Genomic DNA, 22,862 nt, shown 5'->3' with positions numbered 1-22,862 from the left:
TTAAGAAAATATATGTTTGTATTTCACTCTTGAAAATGCGATATTTAGAAACAGGCTAGGGGAAATTTACTTACAAGTAGGTTAAGGGCCTCGACTTCTTCCATCTTGTCTTCCAGCTTATCCAAATCATCCCTGGTGTTTAAGGGGAACTTGTAGTTCTGGAGCTTTGTCTTTAGGAGTGTTTGAAGAAGTTTGGTATAATGATACACCGGACTTTTAATGTGCTCCAGACATGTCAGCATTTTGACATCAATAGCTACATTAAAAACAGAGCAATAACATTAGTTAGTAGAGTAATAATACTATTGGAAGATTGGAAATAATTTTACATAATATTATTAGTTTGTGATGTATATCGGCTATTTATTTATTCCAAACCTCGTGAGAGGGTGAAAAATTGAAAAGTACAATAATAAAAGTCAGAATTTGTCTAACATAACAATTTCCAAAAATATGGCAGTAATTAAGCTGTGACAATACTGAATGTTATAGGACTAAACTTTACCCGACGACATATACACAGATAAATGTGTAACTAGAACATGCTAGCTAAACAGGCCTATGCCTATCCTATATTGCGAACACGCGCTTACACAAAACAACGCAGTTGCAGAATTTAAAAAAAGTAAGAGATATTGCATGACATCGTTAGATACACAAGATCATAATGGACATATATTGACATGAATAAAATAAAACTTACTCCTTAGATAGGCCGATTTCCACAGAATGATGCAAACAAACACAGCAGGCCAAGCGCATGGCTGCCATTACCGATAAAACAAAAAAAAAACAAACCGGACGGAACATATTATTCCGTTTCGAGAGCAGCACATGGTTACTAAAATAGTAGTTACTAAACAAAACTGCAATGAGCAGTTGTAGAAAAAATTATGGCTAAAATTTGCTGGGGTAAAAACCATCATTTAACAGGAATTTGATATCGGATTTGTACAATAATGAATTTGAATAGCATGCCTGATAAAACCGTATATTCGTTCTATTATAGAGTTGGGGTATAAGAAAGTTCAGTGCGTCCAATTTTAAAGATGGTAACAATTCCTGCCTAACTATATGTAACTGATTTAGAAGTTTTTTGTCATTATAGCAAATATTGATGGACAGTCAAAATGTTGTTTCATACATGTCATTGTTGTCCATGTATTTCTGCACGTGGGCACAATTTCTACCATTTACAATGAGATTTTTTTTGTATAAACTTAAAACTTTGGCTTGGTATATTTCTAAATATGGATTTTAATAGAGAGCCAAACAAACGTTTACAGGTTCGGTGAAGTAACATTTGAGTAATACATTATTTTCAAAAAAGATACAAAGGGATTAATGAAAGAGCTTCTTTTGTATTAATTCAATTCGTACATTACAAGGAACTTGTCCAGTCAATGATTCAATTTTTTTAACTTACACAGCATGTTGTTACACGTGATGATGCAAGTTGCTGCTTTCCTATGTAAGTTTCCCGGTACAAGCCACTTTTTTAACACCATCATTCACTTCGAAGTTCATCTCAGCATTGTCCCAAAATAGGCATACTTTTGCTGTACCAGATAGGTCTTTAATGTTGAGTAATCTTAAATGTTCGCGTCTATACTTTATTGGTGCTGCCTTAAAAATATATCATGTTAAAGGTCAGTAAGACTAGTAGAATTGTGTAAATTCTGTAAAAGTCCATTCTAACAAGGGCCTCAAGGCCACACCTTGATAAACTTAGCCGTATTAATTTATCATATCTGCTTTATGCTATCAAATACAAGACAAGACTCTATTAGAAGTTACAACTTTTCTGCTTAATTTATTTTGCTCTATTTATCACCATGTAAAAATTCAACCCCATTGGGAACTTAACTACTCCTGGATCTACACAACCTGAGGATTCTTGCACAAAGTTCTAGCTTGTTTGGTTAAGGTCTCACACAAGGAATTAATTTCACTATATGTTACTATATAGCTTTAATTCAGTTAATTAATTAACTATACTCTCAGCATATAATTCATGAAAGAGAAATTTTATTTAAATGCTTCAAAAAAATTTTAGATCAGAAAAATAACGCCTTAAGCGGTTTCTAAGAGAGATTATTGAGAGTAAACATACCTACCCCCAAGTACACGTGGGTTCCACATGTTGACAAACAGGCTAAGCACCATCCAGGAAGTTGCATCATGCGCATCTAAAAAAATAGTTCCACTGAAATTAGTGTGACAATTCCCCTAAAGTAATAATGCGCCTAGCCACTGAGTCCAAAATCAATACTATAGGCCCTAAAATAAGGTGCCAAAAAAGGAAGAAAGAAAAAAAATTCTCTATATATATGGAACTACAATTGACTAAGTTCAGTTTGATTGGCTATTTCCTTGCGTAAGACCTTTAAGACAACGAAAAGTTTATGAAATTAATGAAATTTGCAGAAAATGTTTAGTAGGTATCTATCTCCTATATGCTTGTGTATAAAAATCTACTTTTAACACTAAGGGATTGAAAATAGGAGATAACTCTTCTTAACAGATTGCTGAATTCTGGAGTAAATTTCTGTTAAAATTCATCTACAGTTCATCTTTTTAAAACTCAAAAAAATTTAATTAGTGAGATATTGAGAAAAGAACTTGGAATGAATTGGAACCTGAAATGTTAGAGTTTATGTATGTGCTTTAAAAAAAAATCATCTCTAATCAATAGACATTAATTAGCTAAGAAACAGGAAAATGACTTAAATATTGGAATAAATTAGCAAAAAGTTGTTAATTTTAATTCTAAGACAAAGAAAGAGACTGGAAAAAATGGTGCCAGAAGAGTCTTCAATAATGTACCTTGGAGCTTTGATAACGGTGGTCACTGACTAATGGCTAGTGATTAAGATAAAAGGTTCTTAAGCAATGGGGGGTGATGAGGCTTTTCCATCAGTCATCAAAGATGGGGGTTCCTCTTAGAAGACATGGCAGCTCTAAAATAAATAAACAGTATGAAAGTTAACAATACTTAAAAATTTGCACCACACACAACATCATATTATTTGAAAAAGTCTACAAGTGTACAGTTCAATATAAATCATGCCAAAGAAAGGACCAAAGTGGCTGCATCAACATCAGTACAAAAAAGGAAACATTCCTCACAACAAGGGCCAGAAAAGTACAGGGACCACCAGTCCAGTACAGTGTCTATTTCCTATAAGAAGGCTGAGTAAAGAAGAATTTCAGGACGTTGTACAGCAGCAGAAGGATGGAATATTCACAATAAGCGATGCTGAGCGTAGAGGCAGTCAAATGAAGATTTTGCGACCCGGGCCGAGTGAAGTGCAGCTGGTAGACTCCTACATGGATGCAGAGTCACCGAACCCCAATTCCAGACTTTACAAAGTGCTCCATCAAGAAAAAACTGCTAAACTATGGAACCATGCATTTAAAGAGCACTCACAAAATTCCCGGACTGTGACGGTTCACTGGACTGAAACCAGCATGGGGAGGAAAAGAGGCCTGGCATGGATCCTTTCCAGTCGATGTAAGAAGTGCCATTACACCAGTCACCGTGAAAAGCTGTACGAGGAAGTCAGTCGATCAGGAAGGGACGGAGAGCCGCACAGCTTAATGTTGCCATGGCTGTCGGCCACTTGGGTACCAGCCTTATAACAGAGGGTATGCGTGGAATGCTTCTTGGCGCAAACATCGAACCAGCATCAGCCACCAACACTCATCAGACCTGCAACAAAGTAGGCAAAATCGTCACTGATGTGAACAAAAATAGCATGAAGAAAATAAGGCAGGAGATTCAAGAGCTTAACGAGAAATGTGGACTTGCCAATACACCTATAAGAGCGGAAGGAGATGCCCGGTATAACAATGCCACCTTCAGTGCGATAGGGAGAACATTCCAAGCTGCCACACAAGTGCCATACACGTTAAGTGAAAATGTTACCAAGAAGAACAATGTTGTGGCAGTGTTTTGTGGCAATAAACTGATCAAGAAAGGCACCTATCTTAGAGCCAAGGGAAAGGAAGTTACCTGCCCCGGACATGAAGGCTGCACTGCAACCATGCTTCCAGAGACCACCATTGGAGACGAAAACAGATGGGCTGCGGAATGCATCGGTGAGCTGCAAAGTGATGACCGTCCACTCATCATTTCCCATTTCACCAGTGATGGAGATAGTGCTGCTGCTTCCGGTGCATCAGAAAAGCAAGGGCATATGATTGAAAACCTCAAAGACCTGCGCCACTTCTTTGACTCTCAGAGAAAACAGACTGATAAAGCTCCATTCAGCAGTCACATGTTTCCTGGAAGAACAAAAGCTATGAGAGAATCCATGCAGAGGAGATTTGCCCTGGACCTGAAGCTTAATTGCAGGACCGAGTACGAAAACTGCTACAAACACTACTCCGGTGAGATACCTTTGATGAAACGGGCCATGTCAACCGCTGTCCGTTCCATCATCAGCTGCTACCAAGGACAGTGCGGAAAGTCCTTCCTTCTCCTGTCGCGGACTCAAAAACAACAAGTGGAACTCTTCAGTGTTGCCTCGTTACTTTGAATTAAGCATGACAGAAGAAGACATGTGCTTGTTAAAAGACTGTATAAATCTGACTTTGGGACCTAATAATCTTGATAGAAATAAATATCACACTTGTTCACAAAAATCTGAATCTGTTAATAGGGCATATTTAATCAAATCCAAAATGTATTACAAGTAGTAGAAATTTTGGAAGTAGAATACATAAAGTTGTGCACTCACTCAATCGGGGTCATGGAAATTCAACATTGGAACTTTGTGAATCTGTAGGGGCACCTGTTGTTAAAGGAAGTAGAGTGGTCCATCATCTAAAACAACAGCAAAATAGGCAAAATTACTTTAAAATGAAAAAAAACTAATGAATTATAAATACCAAAGAAAATTTTACAGATCTAAAAGATATCAGCTCTATGATTAAAAGTCTAAAGACACTTATAGTAAGTCACTAACAGATCCAAAGTTAAAGAGGAAGTAGCTAAGTGTGGGGGGGGGGGGGGGGGGGGGGTTGTAGTTAGCATGTTTGAAATGTTTGTTATATTATACCTATCATATGAATTTTGTATTACATTCAATGATTGCTCTGTTTAATTAATGTGCACTGAATGTATGGTAATGTGTGAATGATGAGTGTGCAAAGTGTGAAATGTCCTTTTATGGGGTGCTCAGTTCATGTAAATATGTTAAATTTTTCATTGTTTATCTTATTAAAATGATTGCAAACAATTATCTTGATTTTCTTACTTGTCTGTTGTACACAACAAAGAGGACTGAGACGATTGGTTGAAAAACGGGTATACAGGTGTCAAATTTCACCGTTGGTGACAAGACAGCATCCCGCATTGTTTATCCGCTATTGTTGATCTTTAACAAGGGAGACAACTCCTGAAATAAAAAAAAAATGCAGTTTAAATAAAAGTTACATGTTTTTCTTTACGTCTCACACAAGGAATTAATTTCACTATATGTTACTATATAGCTTTAATTCAGATAATTAACTATACTTTCAGCATATTATCATGAAAGAGAAATTTTAGTTAAATGCTTCAAGAAAAATTTTAGATCAAAAAAATAACGCCTTAAGCAGTTTCTAAGAGAGATAATTGAGAGTAAACATACCTACCCCCAAGTACACGTGGGTTCCACATGTTGACAAACAGGCTCAGCACCATCCAGGAAGTTGCATCATGCGCATCTAAAAAAATAGTTCCACTGTGTGACAATTCCCCTAAATTAATAATTCGCCTAGCCACTGAGTCCAAAATCAATACTATAGGCCTAAGATAAGGTGCCAAAAAAGGAAGAAAGAAAAGAAATTGTCTCTATATATATGGAAGAGACACAGACAGACAAATGGACAACAAGTTATTATTTAAGTAAACGTATGTTTCTTGAAATCAATTATCTCCTGAAACATAAAAAATAATCCTTAACATCAATAATTGCCCAAAAACTTGTGCGCTTGTATCAAACCAGTGCTAAATAAATAGAAACATGGAAACTCTAGCCATTGTAACAAAATCCTAGTTTAAAATAAAAATTTTACTCAACCATACATTCATACCTCATTCAAAAACTATGTCATTTAAGAGGGCTGATATTTTCTGTGAGGCTTCTTGTACACATGTATACAAATGTCATTATGATGATCTCAACTTCATCTACATCAGTAACCTCATCAGGGTTATAAAATAAAACAGATTTCAGACAAGAGAAATGGATGGACAGACAGACACTGATAGACAGAAATGATAATTTGATAAACTATGCAATCATCAAATTAAACATAATTATAAACATAAGACATTACATTTTAAAAACCCACTTTCTCCACATGAACAGTTAACAGTATATAGCCAAGACAAACTTCATTACTGCACTTGGTCAGTATAAACACCTTTTGATATCTATCAATTGTATTTCTTATAGCATATGCATTATCATGATATATATTCTTTTACAATAATAATCTTAATTGTATGCATTATATGTCCAAATTATTCATGACTTTTGGAGTTTCAGAGTTTTCAAATCCAAGTAAATGTAATAAATCCTAAATGGTAGATTATCACTGGTTTGGTCCATTTCATACTTCAGGATATGTTGTGTGGCTTATTAATTGTCTTAATATTATATCATGAATGTTCAAATAAATATTGTCATCCTTATATTACCAAATAAATGATCCAAGTCATCAATCGGGAATTGCTTTATCAAGATGAACTTAACAGAGACAATAATCTGATTATCAGCTCTTCTCTTCATCATTCATGGTTTCAGTTCTTTACATTAGTCTTTTATTTTTCCGCATTGTGTCTTGTATTAGGAATGACCTCGTTAACACATACCAGTGATGTTCTCATCTCTTGGAGGTTTGAAAAATCTGTATTAAAAACAAACTGATATTACTGGTACTATTACTTATAACATATAAGAAGGACTCATATGAAAGGATGATTTTAAGGAGCTACATGTAGAAAAATAAAGTTCATATAGGCATATTATGAAAGTGTATGCAACATAGACAGACAGAACCTTATATAAATGGATTATTCTGTTTAAAAAATTGATATCAGGTGAAGCTTGTCAACATTTTATTCTAATCTTGAAAATTTAAATTAATGTTACGTAACTTGACAATTTCATATCTTATATAACTGTGTGTATTTAGAAATCGTACGTTTTCATGATGTAAAAAAAATGGAAAAAATAGAATTTGTAACAATAATGAACAGATCACATGAATCTGAATATGTGAGCAATTCTATCAACCGATAAACCATGATATACTAATTTTTCTTTCAACTGTACTTTGATTTTTACAGTTCAATTAAGGTGAACATCAGTAAGCTGTTCAAATGTTTTCACAGTACAGAGAATCAACATTATCAGTTATTGATAGTGAATAAAAGATTAACTCTTCATGTTTTGAGCTATATCTGCTAAAAAAAATCATCAATACAAACATATAACCTATTTCCTTACAAATATACTGTTCAAGCTAATGAAACAGGGTCACTTGTACATGTATAAACAAAGGAGGTGCACTTCTGGGTTTGTTGATTTATTCAAGAAGAAAACAGGTCCAAAAAACATAAGCAATGATAAAAATTTGGCAATAATCCGTATATAAATTCTATAATCGATTAACAATATATGCATATATAATTAGGTAATGAATGAATTGGAGTTTTAAATCAAACAAATGTAAATTACACTAATTATAATTTTTACATATCTTTAAACTTTAATCTTAATTAAATAATGTAAAAATGATCATAGAAACATAAATACCCATTTGTGAAATGAAAACCCACAGCCGGTGATCAGAATAAATTTCAATGAAAGATGTACATGTAAGCAACCACATTCGCTGCGGCGAACACTATACCAAAAATGGCGCAAAATACAATAACTGGTTTGACCAGGTGTAATTTCTGGGTAAATACGTAAAACTATTATTTAAATCACGTGATCAGAAAACTCCTTATATTTTTAGATATCGATCCACAGGTACTCTATAATCAAAGAGAGATAACTCTTTTTGGAAAACTGTAAAAATTGAAATGGAAGTAATTACGTTCTAGGTATTTGACAAATAAATATATATGAAAATATGACCCCTATTACATTCTCACCCTTGTTACAATAAATGACGTCCTCGTCATTCATGTGAAAAAATCATAATAATAATAACAATTTCTAATTAGTACGTAGCAAAAATATATACACATCTTGCTTCATATTTCCTAAAAATCAAACACAACTTCACCAGCTGTATGTTCACCAGAAAGTATTGTAAGATTTGGCTTACCCCCAATCTTTGGAGAGGTCGTTGAATTTTAGGTGGAAAAGTATCCTTTTGTGTGGATTTCAGTTGTGGACCTTTCAGTAGTTCAAATTCTTCCTCTGTAACAACTCTGTACTTTGTGTTAGAATTCAGAAAATCTATGATCTTTTCAACTTCTCCCTGAATGACCTTCTCTTAGGATGGATCTGTTTTAACTTATTCCTCTTCCCCGTTCGCTTCTCCGTCTATTTCTTGGTTGGACATATTCAATAATTTAATTTACAACATGTAAAAAATGAAAATCATATAACTATTATATGATGAAATATTTGGTGAATAAATAATTCAGTTAAATATTTCAAAACGTCTAACAGTTCGCTACAATCAAAGATTCTGAAGTCTCAAAAGTTATTGTTTACATTCGATTCACAAATTACACCGGAAACAGAAAGTCGAATACTAAAGTCCGAAGAAATCAAAACAGGATGTCCAGTTCTGGAATAAGAATCGCTGGCTTTAGACAGTTCGATCCAAAAAAAAATTCAATAAATTAAACGGTAATGTTCACAGACCTTAAAGCTCACCAGAATAACCAACTTGGCTGTATCTTGTCGAATAAATATGTAAATACGAGAATCCCACCGTGAATGCCATTGAAACAGGGTCACTTGTACATGTATAAACAAACGAAGTGCACTGCTGGGTTCGTTGATTTATTCAAGAAGAAAACAGGTCCTAAAAACAAAAATTAGCAATAATAAATATTTGGCAATAATCCGTATATAAATTCTATAATCGATTAACAACATATGCATATATAATTAGGTAATGAATGAATTAGAGTTTTAAATCAAACAAATGTAAATTACACTTATTATAATTTTCACATATCTTTAAACTTTAATCTTAATTAAATAATGTAAAAATGATCATAGAAACATAAATACCCATTTGTGAAATGAAAACCCAGAGTCGGTGATCAGAATAAATTTCAATGAAAGATGTACATGTAAGCATCAAAATGGACACTCGCTGCGGTGAACACTATACCAAAAATGGCGCAAAATACAATAAACTGGTTTGACCAGGTGTAATTTCTGGGTAAATACGTAATACTATTATTTAAATCACGTGATCAGAAAACTCCTTTTATATTTTTAGATATCGATCCACAGGTACTCAATAATCAAAGAGAAATATCTTTTTTGGGAAAACAGTAAAAATTGAAATGGAAGTAATTACGTTCTAGGTATTTAACAAATAAATATATATGAAAATATGACCCCTATTACACTAATGTGCATGAAAGTGTTACACTTAAAATCATTTTGTGAGTACTGTAAATGTTGGTAAATAAGCTTGTCATATGCAAGATTTAACTCAGGGCCCTCTACGCTAACAGCTGGGTATATACGCGGCTGGTTAACCTTACCATTTATCATGGTTAATTTCATTTGAGAAAATTCGAACTAAAATTGCTCTTATTGCTAGCGCTCTCGAGCGCTAGCAACTACGTTAGTCCTTTTCACTGGAATACGCATGCTCGACTTAATAGTAGGGGATTCTGGGAATATCTACTACTACTATAGATAAACTGTACCATTTGAATTTCGTTTTATAATCTTCACAGTTTTGTGTTTGATTGTAAATGTCAAAAATTAACAATAGGTTAGAGGTCTTATAATGCAAGGTTATTTTAAATATTATAATAAAAAACTTGTCTTATCCTAAATTCTTTCAAACTCGAAAAACAACCTCATGCAGATGTGTTTTCCGACCTTGCCGGAAAGGCCCGAGAATATACGATTGCTACAAAACAGTACCAATGGTTCTTGAAATGTTTCACCTCGAAATTGAAATTACAGTAGCTATATATTGATTAAGGCACAGTCAATAAGCTATGCCATTGCCGATGTGAAGCCCACTCTACATGTAGAATCACAATTCTAAATTTTAATCGATTCAGAAATTTAAATCTATATTTTAGGAATCTGTTTCTGTGTTTTATGATAGCTACAGCGCTAGCTCACCAATTTATTTAAAAGATAACCTTGTTTTATATACAAACACTGGCTGAATTAACAATGAATACTTTTTATGTTTGAACAAATAAGGATTATTGTTAAGCTATTCTGCATATAGGCTAGGCGATATTGTTTTCACGTGGATAATATACGGGCATTAAAATCTGTAAAGTTAAAATAATACAATAGCACATGTCATGATAACTCACCTACCATGCTTACTGCTCGCAAATGACAGGTTTAGATCACAGGGAACTGGTGAATGGTCTCGTCCTTTTTTTCACTCCCTTTTTATGACACCCTACATCGGTTTTTATTCGCAAAATTAGTCATACACTTATGATATCCATCAGTTATTGTCTATCCGACTTGTTGTTTACATCGAGATTTGGGAAATTACACGGAAATCGGCGCAAGTATGTCGTTAACTTTATGTTTGTAAATGAATTAAAAAGTAAAACCTTTTGATATAAATGTTGATATAAATGATATTTTATGTAAGTTCATAAACTTACAAACATTGTGTCACTGTTTAAAACCTTAAATTAAGGAAATAAACAGTCGCTGTAGAAATACGACAGCGCATCGCCATACGACAGCTCATCGCCAGACGACAGTTTGCGTTGCGCAATGAACTTGTTTTTGTCAGGTTCACATATCCTTAAAAATTGATATTTAAACGCGTCTGTTATTCTTTTCAAGTTTGTTTTATCTATATCCGAATAAAAAACCAACGTTTTGCATTTTCACTTAGCAGATTCGGAAATCCTAAAACAACATCGTCGTCTTTTGAGGTGGAAGGCTACATCGTCACAATATGTCTGACATCCGTTTGAAACGCCATTTTGTTCCGGATTGATTGCATTATGTCATGGTACAAAATACTATACACCGTTCAATTAAACTCTTCTAGTGAGGGAGATGAGATAAGAATGAAATCACCAAAACGCTTAGAAAATATATCAATTTCTTCGTGATTAAAGCTTTCAACTAACATTGATTATCAGCTGTTATGTAGAGAAAACGTGAAATCGAAATAATATACTGTTTCCCTGCTAATGGCAATACATATTTGTCATGTCATCTGCAACAGACGATCATAAATATGTGACGGATTATCGATAAAGGTGATCAGATAATTTTCACTTGAACCCTATATGCATGACTTATATAAAACTTAAGTTTCGTAGTACCATCTCTTGTATTAATTGATTCCAACAACTCAAATTTTAAAAAAATTGCAGTATAAGACTTGCATTGAAAGTTTGAAAGTTAACCAATGTACATGTATTTTATGTTTGTTTGACCCCTCCTATAAAAGCATAACAGTATCTCGTGGGTAACTGGAATAGGAATGGTCATTTATTCAAGACATATCAGAATAAATGAAAGACAATGAACATATATACAATCAATAAAAACACTGGTAACAGATATATTATGCAATGAAAACACAATGTTGGTGCCAACCTTGGACTAGAAAACATACATATTACAAAAGAAGCACCAAAGTAAACAAAGTACGTTTAACTAAAAAATGTTCCCGAGTCTGGGTTGTAAAATTGTATAATCAAAAAACATATTGTAGATGTACACCTATGTACATTAGAGGTAACAAGCCAGCATGGGTTGTTTTGTCTTTTTACACTGATGCGTTAATGCTACCATGTTACGGTGGCAGATAACGCCCTCATATTGTCATTTTTGGTTCTAACTGTACATATGTTGCCCATCTTTCTCCACAGTGTTATAGCTTTCTTCATTATCTGGGTCATTTGGTTTTAGAAGTGAAGCAAACTTTACATATTCGTGGCTGTGAATTTTGGCTTGGGTTTTTTGATCTACCCCTAAGGTCAAAGAAAGAGCGGATAGGGTCTGGGGAGGATAAGAGTCAACCAGACAATCTTGTTTACCTATAGGTGAACTCGGTACAGGATTACCGCCGGTGATTTCATGACTATTGCTGCAGTATGCTCCAAGGGCTGTGGCTGAGGGGTGGCTGTAGGATTCGTGTTGGAAAAATAGTCTGCAATGCAGGTTTTGAAGGTGTCCTCAATTGTAGTCATGATCTTGGACATGCACTGCTGCAATAGTGTAGTCATGTCCTCACTGCTGGCCGACGCTGATCGTTGGGTTGCAGTGGCGGGGGGATCTGATTGTTTGCAGTCCTTTTGCGTTTTGGCCTGGATGCCATCCTATTAAATATTAATAATACAATCACCGAATGATTAAACCATATGATTTACAAAATTGGGTACTATACCTCTATTTGTTTAGGTATATTTACATAGGTTAATCATATAACCTCATATAATATCTGGGAATGATATATATAATCACACACTATTAACCCTAGTAGAGCGATACAATCATAATATATAGATCTATATGTATATATATACCACCAGATGCCGAAGCTGTTATTGAATCATATATAACCAGTATCTTCAGAGCAGTGTGGCCATGATTCATATAAATTTATAAAGTGTGGTAACAAATCATGATTCATATAATATTATAAAGTTATATACAGCTATTAACCGAAGCTGTATTTGAACCATATATAACCACATATCTGTCGAAGTAGTCATGATTGTAATATATTTCTGCATCACATCTAGACTAGAGCACTATCAATGGTAGTTTTTTTTAAACATAGGTATATATATCTGACATTACTTAATTGTGGTAAAACACAATTAAAAAACTTCAATCAGTAGAAGCAATATGTGCTAGGCAAATCTTAAGATTTCCCATATCTAAAATCCTTTAAAAGGAAAGGTAAAGAGATTCTTATCTGTCTTAGGTAACAACAATAAATCAATCAAGGATATATCACACTTTTTAGCACAAAAACACCTGCTGCAATGATGAAAATAAAAGAAAATTGTAAATATTACTAGAGGTTGCTCTAGATAGCAATTTCAAAAAGACAATGGAAAAAAATAACCTGAATATTACCAAAAATAATACAATAGCATAAAAAATAAAATGAGTAAATTAAACGTGTTATATTGGACAGAAAAACATGTAAATATATGTGAGATTATGATTTAGGAATGTGTGTACCCATGAAGCCCCCGTCTCCATGGGAAATAATGAGTTCCTGGTAAACAGAAGAAGAATTCCCCTAATTTGTCTGTAAAGTTTGTATTGTCCCAGACAGTTCAAATGAACACCGTCACTAAAAATGTTGTTGACACTGTTTGTAAAGCCTTTCAACTTCTTAAATAGCATACCACCTTTTGGGACGTATGATTTGAGCAATTGGTTCGCTGCGTCCACCAGACAGTTGTAAGGCCAAAAAAAATTAAATACTTGGTTCGCAGGCCAGTTTTGTCAAAATTAAATGAGGGAGGGAGGCTTTTTTTTTTCTTTTTATCCAATAAAAAAATGACGAGGGATTTTTTTTTTTTATTTTATTTTCAAAATCCGAACTTTTAACAACAGCGCTTCAATATGTGCATTGGACATTGAAATTGAAAACATTTACTTTCTAGTTTTCTTTCTTTTCTCTCTAGCATTTTCTACATTTTTTCTCTTGAATGGCAAAATATGGTTTGCTCTACAACTTTCACAAGTGGGATATGCCCCTTCAATTTGCTCAACTGCTTCATCTGAGCAGTGAAAGCAAATTGAAGGAAATATGCCAGCACTAAAATATGGAATTTCAACTGGACTTGTGCAGTGTAGATAAGCTCTGACAAATACACGATCAAGAAGGGCAGAAATCTTTGGAGCCCTTTCTCTCTCTTGTGGCATGAGCTCTTGAAGCTCACATCCACAGGAATATTGATAAAGATCCAAAACACGTTTCAGAAGCATTTGGTCTTGCGTTGTAAGTTTGTGAGTAGAATAAATGACTCTTGGTTTATCACATGCAATACACTTCACAGTTTTGCCAACAGTTCTTGCAGTTTGAGCAGAAGGAGCAAAGGGTATGCCATGACTGTTTGCAGCAAGCCCTGGCACTTTTTGCTGTAGTGAAGGACGATACTCTTCTGTACCATAGACTTCTTCAAACCCCTTATAATGTCCATCCTCCCCTGTGAAATACATGGTAAAATTGACACTTTTTCAAATCAAATACTTTCATAAATTAAATACATTCAATTTTTACTGAAAATTACTAAATCTATTTAATACCTGGAACTGGATCTGGAAATGCATGTAGCTGGGAAAAGACATCAGGAGGCAGGCGAGGTGGAAGGCATATCTGACACTCTGGATTCCCACACTTACGAATAGTGAAGAAATAGGACCTGGACACTGTACAGTGATCTAAAAACTCCTGAACCAGACCAGAAATTTGATATGTAGGTATGATGTAAGTTCACAGTATATATAATACAAAGAATATAAAGGATTTACATTTAGAGACACTTAGAGAGGTAGTTTGGTTGAATGCAATCACCTGTTTAAGGACCTTGAAGTTACTTATATAATAGTACACCGATAGCAAAAAGAATTTGATTTAGCCCCAAGTTAATAGGTAAAAAGCTGTGCATATCAATATTTGCTACCAAGCCGTGCAGAAAAAAAAATACTCACCAGCTACTTTCTGTAGATGTATTGCAATATTTTAATATGTATATATTAAAACATTTAAATATATACCTGTACATGTATTCTGTTTAGAGCCTTTGGTGGAGAACAGCTTTCACTAAATCTAATATATCTCTAAGCATGCTATAAAATGTCATGCATTCAAGTCATTAATAGAATTCTAGAATCAAACTTTCAACATCATTTTCTTTTTCAAAACATTAGGCTTACTATTAAAATCATTTAATACCCGTCCTTAAGTTCTTTTTTCAGGCTTGGTTGTTTCATATCATTTCCTAAGGGAGGGCCAAACTTTTGCAGCTGTTCCCAAAGGGAATCAATTGCTTCCTCTGTAGCAGCTGTGAAACATTTGAACTTCTTGTCCTTCAAATAAAGTCTCCTGAACATCTGAGTAAGAAGGACCTATGAGGGATAAAATTTGATGTAAATGTGATAATCATATATACCTTTACTGTACATCTACTGTTATTGCTTAGATCAGAATTTCTTTCATTAAAAGTGAATGTACAAGATCTACATATTTTTAATAAATACCTTTACTGGCTCAATAGAGTCTTTCATTTCTTGCCGCATTGCGGGATCCTTTGCCACTTCCCTGAGCTGTCCTAATCCACCGGCTGAACGTAGCTTTTTTTCACACTCATCTGAAGCCTCTGATCTCATTAAGCCCACAGCCTGAAGTGCTAGATTCAAGATTGACATAATGCGCTCAGGTGGGTTTCTCCATGATCCCATGGGTGGAGTCCTTGCTGCTATCAACATATCAAAGTCTCCGCTCAAAAAAAGACAAACCAGCGATAGCTGTACTGACAAATAGGTGAGCCGATGATCTGGACCACCATCTGTATAAAGACACAATATAGGCTTAGAATGCAATTCCTCATCCAATAAAATCTGCTTTAGCTCAGCAATGTGCCGCAGTGGTGAAGAAGGCTCAAGGACCAAATCTTTAACACCAACATAAACCTGTCCCCTGTAGAAGGATCCCTCTTCAATAGATTCAGGTATATCTACCAACATGGTAACACTTGGTACCACACTAAATTTAGTGAAGTCGTGGTCAGATACTGCAAATACTTTGTCCTCAGCTACTACAACACGTTTCCCTCTGTCCACCGCAGCCACAGGATGCCCTGGTTCACCAACCTTGCAATGATGTTTATCGTCCATACAAACAAATACGGTAAAGTCACGAAACTTGATACAAAATTCTTTCAGATATCTGAATATGGCGGATGCATAATGTGTATCTTCATGAGTTTTACGCAACTGTCTACTCTGTACTTGAAATTTCACTTGCAGTTTGCCAGTAAACTGTAAAGAAGCATAAGTTGATGCACATTTGGGTGCAAATTGCAGTCTGAGCCATTGTTCTGAAGGTATAGCAGTTTCTGGTGGACAAGTTTCCTTTACACAACGCAAAAGGTCTGGAACGGATATTGCTTGTGCCAAGTGGGTCATCTCATCATGACGTCTCTCATCTACTGCTGTCTCGATAACGTTTTCAAGATATTGTTTTGCTTTCTCGAAAAAGGCATCGTACTTCGATGGTTGGCCTTTATTGTGACATCTCAGATCAGTAATAATATCTGGATCCTCCATTTCAAAGGCTTGGTATACACGTGCATCTATCTCTTTCTGATCAGCTGTTTCAGCTTCTGCAGAATCACCAGAAAGTTGCTTGTAAATGAAGCGTGCATCTTTTGCTTTTAAATTACAAATGAGAGATGCTTTCCGAATAAAGCTTCTACGCATAGCTCTTGTGTGGTAACTTGGTAATTCTTGTTTCAAAAGCTGTATGACTTCTGTATTTTTGGCAACAGCATCCGCTTCTTCAACATTGGGAGAAATTCGCCAAATGAAATTATGTGACCCAAGGTTATTACCGGTAGAAAATGTCAGATGCATACACTTGTATGGTAATCCAGATTTGAGATGGTCTAAGTAATAACGTCTCTGTCTGGTGGATTCTGGTGTATATTCATCTACACAAATTGGCTTGTACTCTTCTGTATTTCTAAGATGATCTACTAATGCCTTGTACCTTGAAACAATACCAGGTTTCACAATATATTTTGGATAAATAAGTTCAATACTCTGTCCTTCATCCGGGCTGCGCACAGGAAACATTTTTGCTCTATTTTCCTCCATCCTATTGGCTGCTTTTTCCAAGTAATCTGAATAATTGTGGAGACTTTCAGACAGTTGAGTCAAGGCATTTTTGAATGAAAACCACATTGGTCCACTCATATATGGCTGTTCAATACATCTATCAAGGCATGAAGCAAGATGAAGAACAGAACAAATTTTCTAATTGAAGTTTCTTGTGTTTATGATTCTCAGGAATGTTGTACCCTATGAGATGTTCAAACAGAAAAGGAACATAAAAACTTCTTTCTCTCAAAGTATCAATATGTGGGTCAATGGTCCAAATGCAGTTTGTTATGGTTTGAATCAGTGTTTTGCCTTGGTCGAAATTGGTTGGTGTAAACCCTAATCCTGCCTTTTGCAGCATTTGTAAAACTCTGTTGTATAACACCCTCTTGTTGTTAACGATATCTCCATCTGCTGCATATGGTTCTGGTAAAGACAGCTTTCGAGCACCAGATATCAGAACTTCAAATGCATTCCTTTTGGCCTTACCTGTCGATAAGGATTTTTAAAAACTTTACATATGGCATTGTAAATTACATTTACAGAGAATGTACTCATAACTTTCGCTATTAAAATCAGTTTTTTTTCTTGTGGTGCAAATATTTCAATGAATATTTAATAGTGGTGCTATTCAATTTTGTATTTTTTCTAAAATTTAATACTAATATTCTTTTCTGCCTCAAATCATCACATAAAATCAGGAAAATACCCAACTACAATGGTGTGAAAATATGCCCAAAATATCGTGAAATATTAAGCATATATATAAAATATGATTTTTCACACTAACTAAATACATAGTACTGTACGTACCAGATTCAGCGCCAGAATCCTCCGTTCCCGATTCCGAAGGCATTTCACAAGCGGTGCTTCTCTTTTGGTCTTTATCTTCTACAAGGTTGAATCTCACATAATGACCAAACAACGATACTGTTTGGACAACATTCATATTTGCCTCACATTGTCAAACGCGTCAGTCTTTGATTTTCCAACAGAAACTGTTATCGGCAAATCTCGCAGTTTTTCCGGGAAAACCCAAGTCCCGAGGTCAATGGAGCCGTTCTTTATGGATTGAAAGAGTTCTAACATAGTACATCCCTCGGAAAACCCACCAACTATATGCCAGGGAAGCAAAACAGTTGATCCCTTCCGAATTTGGGCCGAAATTAATGCCATCGTGGTCAGACTGAAACAAACCTTTTGATCTGACCGCCATTTGCATTGCAATGCTTATCTGTTTACTCGGAACTCCAAGGTCGCACACTTAACCTTAGCGTAATGGAGTCGGCCGAGGATTATCGATTGAGTTTTAGTGATTCTAAAATACGATCGGGATGCGGTCGGCGAATTCCGGAATTTTTTTTTTCAGTCGATCTGCGCACGAGAGAATTTTTATTTTATTCATTTGATGATAAAAATGGGTAATGCGCATTGTTAAAAGACATGCGGGCGGGCCTGAGAACCAAGTTATTAATTTTTTTAGGCCTAACTTGTAATGTTAATGTTCCTTGTCTGAGAACGATGCATAAAACTTAAAATAACAACAGTACAAATGTGGAATTGTCTCTTTAACAAAGATGCGAACGACACGAGCCGGGATATTATACACTCAATGTCCTCTGACGAGTCCGGATCATTTCCTCCCAGGTTCACTAAAACATGCTGAGGCTGAGTTTTTCTTACAGCGGAAATGATGACGCGGGTGTGCGCATGATTGGCGATAGATCCACCACTAATCCCGCAGAAATCGAAAAACCCCAAATCACTAATATTGAATTGTCATTACGAAGCGAACCTTTCACATAGTTTTCAAATCTCCTTACATGGGAATCACCTACCAAAAGCGTACGCATTCTGCTAAAACAGATCGTCCATGTTCACATATTCAGGTCATCACACAAATGCCAATCTGGACACCGAGGTGACGCTATTCGATTTATACAAAGGTCACACACTTAAACGAACAAATTATTTCGTAAAAGCGTTCTTAAGATGTCAAATCCTTCAAACGAATGAAAATCTGAAGGGTCAGTTCTCATCAAACGGTGGCTATAGACACTTTTTATCTCACCTTTTTATAGAATGACGGCCATCAATGTTTACAAAATAAGTAATGATCAATGCGCATGGGAAAATACCCTAAGACATCTAAAAATAAACGCACTTCAAACACCATAAACCTTTTATATCCGTACATATAAATGTGTTTTAATTTGAATAGATATAGCTAGATAGGCTAGCAATAGCAGTGGAAGCCGCATTTGCAAGTCAAATGAGGGAACGAAAGAATCTTCAAAGAGATCATGTTTTTAATTACCACACATACATGTGTAAAACTATGGACATTTTATGTATGTATGAATATGCATATGGTTGTTTATAATTTGTATTGTATATAAAAAAGTAGAAGGTAATGTACCTACTAACATTTTGTTTTAAAGAGTTAAGTATAAATAAAATCCGCGACGTATATAATACGTCCCTAATATAATGCATTTATTAAAAATATAATTTTTCAGATTCAAACATTATCATACGCACTACTAACCTTATTCCCTACGTTTAAGCATATACTTTTACCTTTTCGTCCCCCGCCGCAACGCGGAGCGGGGACATAGAAATGCCGGGCGTCCGTCCGTGTGTCCGTCCGTCACACTTTTTGTAAGCGCTCTCACGCCTACAAATTTTGTCGGATTTTCATTAAATTTATACCAAATGTTTATTCCACTTATAAATTTGGTCAAGTTCGAAAATCAGCATTGGTCGATACTTTTTGTTGGAGTTACATGTATGGGACTGACCACAATAATGACTCCGTTTTATCAAAAAATTGACCTTGTAAGCGCTCTCATGCCTACAAATTTAAACGGATTTTCATTAAATTTATACCAAATGTTTATACCACTAATACTTTTGTCAAGTTTGAAAATCAGCATTGGTCGATACTTTTTGTTGGAGTTATGGGACTTTGACGACAATAATGACTCCGTTTTATCCAAAAATTGACCTTGTAAGCGCTCTCATGCCTACAAATTTTAACGGATTTTCATTAAATTTATACCAAATGTTTATATCACTAATACTTTGGTCAAGTTCGAAAATCAGCATTGGTCGATACTTTTTGTTGGAGTTATGGGACTTTGACTACAATAATGACTCCGTTTTATCCAAAAATTGAACTTGTAAGCGCTCTAATGCCTACAAATTTTGACGGATTTACATGAAATTTATATCAAATGTTTATACCACTAATACCTTGGTCAAGTTCCTAAATCAGCCTTGGTCGATACTAGTATACTGCTTGATCGGCGGGGGACCCAGGAATTCTATTCTTGTTTAAGTTTTTCTTCGTGATTTTTTTTTTAAATTAGAAAATTGGTCCTAAGATATTTGAGATCAAGCAAAATCAAGAAAGACAACTCTTAAATAGAATTTTTCAAACCATGGTTTTGTTTTTTTAATTCAGTATTTCTTTTAATTTTTCAAATTCATTCAATTTCTTTTTTCATCTCATTGACCAACGAATATTGTTTCTATTTTCAGATTTTTGTGGGATTTCATTCAGCAGTTTGCCTGAAAAGAATTTTTAAATATTTTAATTTCATATTTATGTGGATTCCAATAAAAATCATACAAACTTGATTCATGATTATTTTGTTTTTCATTTTCAAACTTTATAACATTTCACTTTCATTAGAGTTTCAAAACAGAAATGTTAAAAATTTTGACATATAAGGGGTTATCTGAAGCAGACTGATATTTAAAAATTTCTCTTAAAAATATAGTATTGTACTTTGAGGTCTATTATTGTTGAATACTTTGCCTATTATTGGTAACAAATGCATGCCAAAAAAATCTCCTACACTTTTTTGGTGTAGACATCCCCCTGAATGTATGTACTTTTGCATTATGATCAGAATATATTAGAACTTCATGTGTCGCTGTGTTTTCGTCAGACCCACTGACACATTTTAAAAAAAACCTCTCCATGCCTGATTGGTTAATCGGTGTTGCGGTCGGTTGATTATGTGTTGATGGTTGTTCGGATGAATGATTAGGCAGTCGCAAGGTTACTTCTGTGTTTGAGTCCTCGATGTTTGATGCGGATTGTTGTTCGTGTTTCTGGTTTACATCCACGGTGAATAGTTCCGTGACCGTAAGTTGTTTCCGGTTTGCTGGTTTTGCCATTTAGATTCTCCATCATATGTTATAAGGAATTTTGCTCTGTAACTAAGGTTTCGCTAAGGTACTGGCCAGTGGGGGAATTAGTATCTCTTGTTGAACTTCGAAATAAAACTAAATATTAAAATAAGTTTATCAATTTAGGTAGCAAATGACAAAGGTCTATTATAATAATAAAAACATTTCTTGAAATTGACGAAGGAAAATAACCGAAAGATATATATTTACTGCATATATGCTTTTGATATGTATTTGATGCTTCTGAAGGGGAACCATTATCCAAGGAAGTAGAAATCCAGTGTGAGTTTCGAGGTCGTCATTCAATATAAGATTACATAAACAAACCAAAGTCTGCTTTGTTTTACTCAGGCTTCAACTCTTGTGAACACTTTATGTTGTTGTTTCAAATTCTAGGTCCAGCTGCATATGAACTTCGAAATGAGGTAGAGATGGGGAGGGGAGGCTGAAAACGGGGTCGACTCTGTCCTCGAGGTCTAAACTGTGGTGGATGGGTCCCCCTTTGGGCTTGAAAGCTAGAACTTGACAGGGGGCAAGAGTATTGAGGATGACCCTCCCGACATTTGATGCATTTATTGACAGCCTAGCCTATCGCAGCTACTTTGAAATATATTGTAGCATTTGTTGTGAGTGGCAGTTGTAAGACTTGTGATTGTACGGGGTTGAGTACTGTGTTGCATAAACATCAACCATAATTCATAATCTATTTTTTACCATGAACTTGATGTATCAACACTTCGCCTTAGCCTTAACTGCTCATCATACCTTTTCAAACCATTGTCCTCTTCATTACATCGCGAGGCCCCTAATCTGACATCGTGCATGTATTTAAGTAGCCCTGAAATGAATTTGGGTGGGCAGAAGTGTATAAACAGCTGTATACAATAAAAGCATCTGTCCACTTGCTAATTAGTCCCGTACCGGTTTCACCGGAGGGGACTATAGCTTTCCTCTGCGTCCGTCTGTCTGTCCGTCCGTCTGTCTGTCCTACTTCAGTTTTCCACACTTTTTTTCTTTATGCATTTGAGGAATAATATGAAACTTGCTGAACAGCTTCAAAATGTCAAACTACAGATCAAGTTTACACTTTTGTAGCGTCTTATTGACATATTTTCGAGAAAATTAATTTTTTATATTCCAATTTTTTAATGTTCGGGTTCGTTACCGGGTTCGGTGTGAATAAACGAGGCCAGTATGTAGTCAGTAATAATATCGTGCGTTACTTGTACCATTCCTTTTATCATTTCTAACCAACATGTAAATTCTGTAAAATAGTATCAAGCATTGTGTTGTAAATTTAATCGGCAGGAGTTTTTTTTTGTATTAATACAATCGGGTTCGTTGTCGGGTTGGGCTGTTTAACTGTTTGGTTTGATTCGGGGTACAGAAGACGGTAAGAAATGATATTGTGCATAACAGTGCATTGTTTTCACAAATTTTTACCAGCGAATACAGATGGGACTTGGCGAAATTACAGGAGATGAAATAAAGAGTATTATTTTACCTATTTTGTATTTAATTTCTATATCAACTATATAGTTTTATTTTCCTCTGTTCTTTTATCTCTGATTAAAGCATGACATCTCGGTTACAATAGCTCTGAAATAGCTG

At 35.0% G+C, this 22,862-nt stretch overlaps 1 protein-coding gene and 1 pseudogene across 1 annotated transcript; one reads left to right on the top strand and one right to left on the bottom strand.

Moving 5' to 3' along the window:
- The first annotated feature begins 3,513 nt into the window (after positions 1-3,513).
- On the top strand, positions 3,514-4,746 carry LOC128170776 (uncharacterized). The gene has a single exon (XM_052836548.1). The coding sequence runs from the start codon at positions 3,609-3,611 to the stop codon at positions 4,539-4,541; it is 933 nt and encodes a 310-aa protein (XP_052692508.1). The 5' UTR covers positions 3,514-3,608; the 3' UTR covers positions 4,542-4,746.
- A 9,886-nt stretch (positions 4,747-14,632) lies between these two features.
- On the bottom strand, positions 14,633-18,537 carry LOC128170601 (uncharacterized; annotated as a pseudogene).
- Positions 18,538-22,862: the final 4,325 nt, after the last annotated feature.

This window comes from Crassostrea angulata, chromosome 2 (genome assembly GCF_025612915.1).
Source record: "Crassostrea angulata isolate pt1a10 chromosome 2, ASM2561291v2, whole genome shotgun sequence".
Lineage (NCBI taxonomy): Eukaryota > Metazoa > Mollusca > Bivalvia > Ostreida > Ostreidae > Magallana > Magallana angulata.
The sequence above is the reverse complement of the archived record's forward strand: the minus strand, read 5'-3'. Positions and strand labels throughout refer to the sequence as shown.

Coding starts and splice junctions, on each gene's coding strand:
- LOC128170776 (XM_052836548.1), top strand. CDS start 3,609: ATGGCTGTCGGCCACTTGGGTACCAGCCTTATAACAGAGGGTATGCGT.